This window comes from Centruroides vittatus, unplaced genomic scaffold (assembly GCF_030686945.1).
Source record: "Centruroides vittatus isolate TY-2023 unplaced genomic scaffold, ASM3068694v2 scaffold_450, whole genome shotgun sequence".
NCBI lineage: Eukaryota > Metazoa > Arthropoda > Arachnida > Scorpiones > Buthidae > Centruroides > Centruroides vittatus.
Window position 1 is genome coordinate 3,676,202 of NW_027122709.1, and position 9,659 is coordinate 3,685,860.

The window sequence follows — 9,659 nt, forward strand, 5'->3', positions numbered from 1 at the left end:
TTGAATGTGAAAGTAAATTTTTTGATGAATAAAATTGTTTTAAACAAAAAATACAAGAATTTTACTCACATTTCAAAAAATATTTATTTGATTACCTGATATATAAAATAAGTGTACATCTTATCATAATGCATAATATATACACAATGAGCTGAATGAGAAAAATGAGAAATGAGAAAAAATAATTCATAGCTCAACTCTAGATTTTTCCAATTCTGTTCTAATTATTTTAAAACTTAAACTGCATACACATGCTTTTTTCTGTACATTTTATCATAATTTTGAAATACTTTAAAGATAACTCTATATAATAACTAATAACATCATATTAATATAACAAAAAATACAAATTTCTAAGTTTAATGTTTAACATTACATATTAAGTTTTAATTTTGTGAATGATAAAATTAAATATATTTCAATCACATTAACAAAAATTCTAAAAACTAAAGCTGTTTCCATTTAAACTAATCTCACATTAGTCTTTTCTGAATTAAAAATAAAACTTACATAATAATTTATTCTTAAACTCCACAAATAAGCAAGCTATGTATACCAAAGTGTAAATTAATGCATTCACGTGTCATATAGCAATCCCACAAGACACTTTATGGTATTGCTACATGATTGGTAAATGCATATTTAAATGAAATATGTTATGAATTGTTTCAATTCAATTATGATTAAATTAAAAGCAAAATTGATTAATTTTAAATTAAAAGGAAGAAAAGATTTTAAGAATATTTTTATCAAAAACTTAAAAGTAAGTACAGATGGAAAACAAACCTTTTCATTCCTCTTCTAAATTCATAAAGCTTTTGCCCATCTGAAGCACCAAATACTCTAATTACAGTACCCTAAAACAAATACACTATGATAAATTTCTGTTTATAAATTTTTACATTTATTTAAACTATTTTATTTAACAGAAAAACTACTTCTATTACACATTTCATTCATATACTACTTGTTCTATAACATATGACCGAAATAAGTAACTCATTTTATCTGATGTATTGGTCAATGTTTAATGTCACTTATTTTTGTGATTTTTCTCATTTATCAGTTTCCTATCGCAGAAATAATCTTTTCAGTGATCTTTTCGAATAAATTATAAAAATTGCAAACAGAATGGTAACATTTGACATTAAGTTTTACAATTTGTTTCTAATATTGCTTCTTTTTAACCATCAAAGAATTAATATTGAATCTACAAAATCTATAAATTAATATAAGATATTTTGATATACAGCAGCCTCATATAACACATTTTCAGTTAAAATATTTTTATTTTAACACAATTTATTAATTATAATTTTATACTAGATGGAATTTTTTGGCATAACAGTTCTGGGAAAGGACACTAACAGACATTACATGGTGCATACTTTAACCTATTCTTTACTGAAAAATAAATAAATTAATTACCACTTTAATTTTTTTTTTATTCTAATCTTGGATGTCTTTATTGCAATAGATTTTTGACATTTTTGAGACATGAATGACAAAAAAAAACTTCAAATTTTTCTGCTATTAAACAAAAAATGTTTGTAGAGGTATTTTGATCAATTAGACTTAGAGACCTCATTCAAACAACAACCTATCCCAAAAACTCTACATTGAGTGTTTTCAAGCATTTGGTTATAACTAACCTTTCTGCTACAACAGAACATCTAATCTACCCCAAAAAATATTTATTCAGCACATAGATCATAAGGATTTGAAGTATTTCCAGGTAGTAACACTTGCATGATGATAGGTTCATGATTTATTGTCTTGTATGTTAAATAAAGAAGTCAAATGAATGTCAAATGTGCAGATCAGGAGCCCAGAAATGCATCCAACTATTATTACATATATTTTAATTGGTTAGATTTTCACAATATTTTCACATATCTTGTTAAATGAGGATTATCTCTCTCTCCAATACAGTAGAGAAATTTCTAATCTTTTAATAATGCACCTAATTAATTTCATATCATCTTACTTTTCTTTCTAGCACTTAACTCTAAAATACCTGAGTATCTAATCTAGCTTTTCTTTCCTTCATTCTAAAAATACTTTTTTCATTAAAATATTGAAAAAAATAAACTCATTAAAATAAATGAATGCTTTTAGAAATAATTTTTAAGTAAAGCTTTCATTCTCTTTGAACAGAACTCTAAATTCTATATTACTAATTAATATATATATAATTAAAATTTTATATAAGATTGTTTATACAAATAATATAAACAATAAGAACCATCAAAAATTTACTAAATTTTAAAATTTTAATTAGAATTAGAAAACAAGCATTAAATTTTGTCTCCACAGTTTGTCCTTTTCATATCACAGGAACATATCAAAGAGCACAATCAATCTTCTTGTGTAGGCTCTTCCTTTAATATAATTTAAAAAATATAACTTGTATAACAATAAAAGGACAACTTGAGAAAACTTCAAATTTAGTGTTTGTTCTGTAAATAAAAAATATTGATATTTAGACTTTTTTAAAGTATAATAAAGTATAAGTATAGAATTTATCTATACTTATACTTATTAACATATGAAAAGTCATAATGAAATCCAAAAGAAAACAGTGATCTGCTAATTAAAGTGAAAACATATAATAGCTAAATTTTTGAGGGCTTCAAATTAGATAAAAATTCAACATATTGATTTCATGTTCACATATGGAGAAGAGTATCTTAGGACAAACAACAGTACATACTGTAAAATACTAATTTATAGAAATTAGTATAACAAGATGAGTAATATAAATTCAATTAATATAAAAAATTAATTTTAGTTAATAACAAAAATTTCATAAATATGTTTGCTTAAATTGTTTTATTATTGAAAAAATTGTTAGTAAAAAAAAAAATAATAATAATGTTTAAATTTTCAAATAAACTTTTGACATTCTTAAAAACTTACTTTTTCTGAAGCTGTTGCCAATTTCATACCATTTGGATCAAATGCTAATGCTGCTAATGGATTATCATGAGCAGGAATCATAAGTTTTGTTTGCTATAAATTAGAACAAATAATTATGAATCAAAAATGAAATTTAAAAAATTACTAATAGTTTATATTAAAAAAAAAACTTTCACACAATCATTTTTTAGAATCTATCCATAATATCATCAGTTGAAATTAATACATACAATATATTGTTAAAAAAATTTTATTACAATATTTGTTCTACACCAAAAAAAATTCCTCCTAGCTTTTAAAGATTAATTATCAATGAACCTTAACCTTGAATCTTCAGTTTTTGTGTCCAGAATGCCATTAAAAATGGAATTTGGAAAGTACAAATTCACTTAAATATGAAAAATTTAATATCAGTAAATTAACCTTTCAAACTAATCTCATATAACAAAATGCACCAACTTTTTTCAGAAAGAACTTTGAAATAATCTAATTTTTTCCATGTCAAGTACACTACTGTTTTAAGAACTGCAGTGTCATGTGTTCTAGTAGAGTTACTTTGCATCAGAAGTCACTGTAGAGATTAAGAAACTAACAGTAAATATAATGAAATTTATGTATCACATTAAACAAAATCTATTGATTCCAGATTTATAGAGACTTGCAACAATTTCTATTTATTTTGAGTAATACTTTATTATATATAAATTTTTCTTACAGAAAAGATATTTTCTATACATATATATGAAAAATTATGAAAATATATATGTATAAAATTATGAAATATTTCAATATGCTCAAGGAAAGCAGCTTATGTTGGCTTAGTCTATTTTAAAAATCAAAACTAAGTCTAAGATAAAATAATCTATAAAATCTTTCAATTTATTTTCTTATACAGTATGTGTACAGTATACAGATTAAAATTATGTACTTGAAAAATTTTGTTATTAGAAGTAAAGTCAGCATAAATATTTAATTATTTTTTTATGACTTGCATTATTCAAATATGCATTTTACAAAAGCAAAATATTACATGCATATCAAACTTATTTAGTAATTAATACATTAATTAATAAATGAGAAAAATTTTTATATATTTAAAAAAACTTACCAATGTATTTGCATCAAATATCTGTACTTCTCCTATTGTGCTACTTCCTGGATATGCCAAATAACATCTATCAGTATTAATAGATAGGGAACACAAACCACGTGGATTAGGGGTGTATCACGAATTGTATGTAAAACTTTCATGTCACGAAGATTATGTATATACAGACTTTCCTCCAGACATACTACTAATCGCTATAAAAAAATATTATATATTATATTCCATTACTGATAATTCAAATGTTCACTTAAATTTTATTAACAGTACTGTTTTAGTACTTTTTTAAATAAATAAAAGATGTAAATAAGTCAACAACAATTTGCTAAAGTACTTAATTTCTATTATTTAATTTTTATTTACTTAAATAACAATAAATAATATAATAATTTTACAAATACATTAGCCCCTAATTATATTGTGTCTCATTATATCGCAGATTCGAATATATTACGTGTTTTTTGGTCCCCAAATTTTAAAAGCACTTGAGTGAATAAATTTTAAATTACCAATTGCCAATGAATTTCTTTTTGCAACAAAATAGGGTATTTTATTCCTACCATTGTCACTGAAACTACCACTGCAAATGAAATAATAAATTCATCAAAATCTAAATAAGCAAAACAGGTGGACAGATCAACTAGCATTTATGTTTCCTTTTGATATTAAAAGTTATTTGTTTATTGGTTTTAGATACTGTCTCCCCATTTACAAATACCTGTGAATTCGAAATTTCACACCTTTATGTGAATTGACACAATACCCTCAATTCACATAAGATTTGAAAGTTTTGAATGCAATGCAAAATGTGTAAGGAAAAGATTTCTTTATTTCTGAAAGAAAAGTTATAAAATTTTTATACAATAGTAACTTTATTTTGCTTTTTAGAGAATTTTTACTTTTTAATTTTATAAGTTTTGATGTTCTATTATATGTTCAATATTTATTTTTTAAATTTTCAATTACTGTATTTATAATTTTGGTTAATGTTACCTTAGGTAGCCAAGATGGCGGACCTTCCGGTAATCTTGGCTACCTAAGTTACTTAGTGACGTCAGTAATGGAGGGAGCTGCAAACTATCGTGATGTGTTATGCAAATTAATACTAATGACGCATTTCGTGTAGAGTTATCGGCAGAAAGTAGTAACAATTGTGATAAGCATTGATTTGAGTGTTTTTTGACTTTAGACGTAATTTTTTTTCTTTTCAAAATTTTTTTGTTTAATATTAATTGATTAATTACGAGTGCTTTCGATATTTATTTCCAAGAATTTTGGGCAGCGTGCATCACCCATAATTTCTATCAAGTGCTCGAATCAGAATTTTCTGAATTAGATATTGACCCCGGAATCGATAAAGGTTTTAAATTTGCAGTCGGTCTAGGATTACAGCATATTGAGGAAGTGTGTAAGATTTGTTCGAATTCATGCAAAATATTTTATCGACATGACCGAGATGCGTGTGTTATGCGGTGCAAAAAATGTCGAAGAAATAGTTCGGCATTCGATGGAACCTTTAAAGGTAAATGTGGAAAAATATCATGGAGTAGAATATTATCTTTTATATGGCATTATATTGCATTGGAATGCTCTTCAACCACTGGTCAAGGATGACGCAAGCCACTATTTTTACAATTGCCCAATAACCAGCAGTGAAAGGAATGAACTTTGTCTTCTCCTGAGCAAGATAAACATTACTTGGCCATGTGGCCTACACGATATTTAGAAGAACCGGGAAATTTATCGTATTTTCAAAACACAGCAAAAAAAACTGTGATGACCAACTGCAAACTTCTCCTGGGAGAAGCTAATTGACTTACCTAACGGGCTTTTGGGTACAGGCCAATTGTCCTTCCCCTCCCTTCAATACCTCTGAAGGGGTTTTGGTTAACCCTAGGCCTCTTCCTCTCAGGCTGGGATAAGTCTCCCACTTCGGGCATAAGCACTGCCCTCCTGTTCTCTTGTGTACATCCTCTCCAGGCTTCAAGCTGACGCGCGGATACTGTACTTTCATTTTTCTGTGATTTCCCACTCTGTTGCATCTATACTCGTCCATGTACTTATTGTATACTTCAATTGTACATTTTCTCCCTGGTTGTGCCTCTGGCAGGTACAGAGAATTGTAAATTATTTTACAGTCAATAAACATGAATGAATGAATGAATGAATGAATGCTCTTCAACCACTTCAGGTATTGCTGTAGGTATTTCTAATAAGGCTGCTGTCAACTGGCCTAATCATATACGTTTTGTTATGCTAGTAGCTTTGCACAATATGACATCATTTAAAATTGGAGATCCGAAGAAAACTGTCAAAATCGATGAGACTGTTATATGTAAATGAAAATATGAAAAAGGCCGCAAACTAAAAAGTATGAAATGGGTTGTAGGGGGATTATGTCAAGAAGACAAGCTGTTTTATCTGTCAAGTAAATGATTGTTCCGAAATCACGTTAAATTAGATTATATCGAAATTTGTTAATTCGGGAAGCTTGGTCTTAACTGACGAATGAAAAGATTACAACAACATAGAAGATTTAGAAGGCATCGAAATAGAGCACAGGACAGTTAATCACTCCGAGAATTTCGTTAACCCCAGACCCCATAATAACATAAGTAATAACATTATTTTTTAAAATTATTTAAATATATTTTTTAATATTTTGAAATAGTATTTATTTTAAAAATATTCCGAAATTCTAAAATCGGGATTTAGTATTTAATAAATCGCGGAGCATATCATATGCATATTTGCTCCATCATAAATGGCAGTCAAGATGGCCGCCATCTTGACGTCACTAAGGGTGCGTTTACTTCTGAGCTAATTTTACTGTCAGCACGCTCAGCCTGTATACTTTCGTCGGAGCACCACGCTCATTGGCGTTTACTTTAGAGCTATGTGACGTCATGTTTAGCGAAATTGGTAAGCTCGGAGTGCTAGCTAGTTCCTTGTGGAGCTTTGCGCTAATTCAATATGGCTGCTCCCATGAAAAAATTACTTTCTGTACAAAGTAATAAATATGGAATTATTTTTGGAAAAATAAACGGCAGAAAGTATTTTTATTGGTAAATTTCAATTATTTGTTGTATAGAATGTTTACAATGATCTTTTTTTTTATTGTGTAAGGTTCAATTGCTTTAGATGACTTTTTTCATAAACAGATGTGAAAAAAAATTAAGTTCGACTCAATGTTATGATTAAAAGTGAAGTTTACCTTATACGCGTTTGGAATCTTCAGAAATGTTATGTTCAGAGCATTAAATAAATCGTAAGGAAATGAACAGCGTTAATAATAATCCAAAACAACATAAGTTCGTATAAAAGAGACTTTCAAAAGATTCTCTTGTAAGTCTGCTGTTTAAAATCGGTTGGATTACAAAAAGGTACAGTCTCTTCAATAAAAGTTTCTATCTTTTTTATTTGACCTTACTTTTCTTTTTTCTTCTTTAATTTTTTTCTACAATTATATCCACAATAAGATCATCCTCGCCTGATTCAGAATCAAGTAGTTCTATCTGTAACGCAACATTTAAAATAGCAGCTTTGACATGATTATTTGCAGGAAACCTCCATATTTCTTGTTAGCGTTTGCGTTTACTTTCGAACTGGACATGTAAGCACGAATACACATGCTAATGACGTCACTTCCGGTGTTCAGAAGTAGCACTATTAGCTCAAAAGTAAACGCGCCCTAAGTAACCTGGATCAAGATTACCGGAAGGTCCACCATCTTGGCTACCTAAGGTAACATTAACCATAATTTTTATTGAAAAATATAAATTACACAAATTTTTAATAAGTGATTTATTATAAAATATAGTACTGTATAATAAAATTGCAACTGATATTTTGTTTTTATATCAACAGCATTTGTCTTTAAATGTTACTGCTAAAAATAATGCTAAATGGGTGTTCATGGTATCGATGTTTACGTAAACGTCAATACAATATAACCATGAATAAAATTCTAATACTTTTTATCAAGAACACTTGTGGATGAAAGAATAGAGGATAGAGATTCCATAGCATGTATAATCTGTTTAGTAAAAGCCCAGAATTTTTAGTACTCTGTTATATAGCACTGCTGGATATATCACACTTCTTTGTCTTAAGCCAAAAGCAAAACACTTAATAACCAGAAGCACCCTGGACTTTGCAGCTTGTGTCATCAAATTAGTTTTGAATAAACCGTGCACTCCAACTTTTCATGATGTTTTTGGAAAAAAGTGTATGAATTATTCAAGTAAATATCATATTTTGAAATTTAGTAAACAAATTAACTAAACTTATCCCTTTTTTTTATAGTGGATGTATTCTACGCTGCATAATAAAACTGTGTAAAAAGTACAGTACCTACATCCTGTAGAAAAATGCTTGGTAGGATCCATAAGTTCAATGGAACAAAAAAAATATGTAATTTACAAAGAAACAAGAGCTTTTTTAGTCTAACATTATTTATCATTAATATTGTTTGTTTGTACATAAATATAGTAAACATAAGGTAGCATAGGAAACATAAAATCAACACACAGTATTTTTTGATGTGCATACAGAACTGTGCTTCAAAAAGATAAATGAACTCTTGAATTAGAAACCAGTCTTTAAACAAAAAAAAGCAACTTTTTAATACTAACACAATTTTAACATACAGTTATATTTAAAAATTTTCAAATAAACTGTTTTCTTTCTAAATAAAAAAAACCGATTGCATAAAATAAGAATTAATTTTCTTTTGTCAACCAGGTTATTTCAAAATTCTGTAAAAATAGACCATGTAAAACAAGAGATAAGTGTATAATTAAATGATAAATACATTTATCAAACAGTTTGATATCATAAAAATATTTTTGGTAGAAAGTACAGATAAAATATATCTCACATAAATAGGTAAAAATATATTGCATATAATAAAACATTTACTAAAAACTTACAAGCCGATTTAACTTCACAGCTAAAATTGTGTTGGAATAGCTGTAGTTACATATTTCTGTTCCCTTCTTGAAGTGACAAACTTTAAGTTTTCTTGGAGAAGATAAACTGACAATTGCAACCAAACTGGAAGAAAAATGTCTTTCCACAATGCAGACATCTTTTATTTCCTCTAAATATACAATTAAAAAAAAAAACAAATCTAAAATAAAATATCACTAATAAAATAAAATTTACTTTCTATTAAAAACTCTTGTTTTGTAATTTATTAATTTATAATATTATGGCAATTATACAAAAATCTATTTAAAACAGATTATTATTATTATGTTGGGTTAAGTGAGATATACTCCGTTAACACCAGTGGCTGTGTACTATGCCGGACCAAAGTCAAGGCATAATAACCAAAACAGAAATTAAAGAAGTGTATCAGTGTGTGTGTCTGTATTCAGGAATTTTCTCACAACATGACATGTATTCAATATAGTGGCCTTCTGTAGTGTGATGTATGTGTTTCTATTCAATTGTAATGTGCCCAGGCTTTTGTGTAGTGTGTGTGGTATGACACCTGTAGAGGAGAGAACAACAGGTACAATAAGCACCTTATCTATCCTCCACAGATGCCTTATTTCCTGGGCGAGTTCTGTGTACTTGCTAATTTTTTCAGTGCATGCGTTTTGTATATTGTGAGTGTTTGGAATGGATA

At 27.7% G+C, this 9,659-nt stretch overlaps 1 protein-coding gene across 2 annotated transcripts in view; it reads right to left on the reverse strand.

The window, feature by feature from the left end:
* The window catches only part of LOC136989179 (WD repeat domain phosphoinositide-interacting protein 2-like), a 41,589-nt gene extending 32,492 nt beyond the window's left edge, over window positions 1-9,097 (reverse strand). For both annotated transcript variants that reach the window (XM_067287262.1, XM_067287261.1), the window contains exons 1-4: window positions 8,956-9,097; window positions 4,028-4,221; window positions 2,920-3,012; window positions 787-857 (exon numbers count right to left, since the gene is read on the reverse strand). In XM_067287262.1, coding sequence (XP_067143363.1) covers window positions 787-857; window positions 2,920-3,000 — 152 coding nt within the window. In that variant the 5' untranslated portion in view covers window positions 3,001-3,012; window positions 4,028-4,221; window positions 8,956-9,097. The remainder of the gene's footprint in view (window positions 1-786; window positions 858-2,919; window positions 3,013-4,027; window positions 4,222-8,955) is intronic.
* Between the last annotated feature and the right edge of the window lie 562 nt (window positions 9,098-9,659).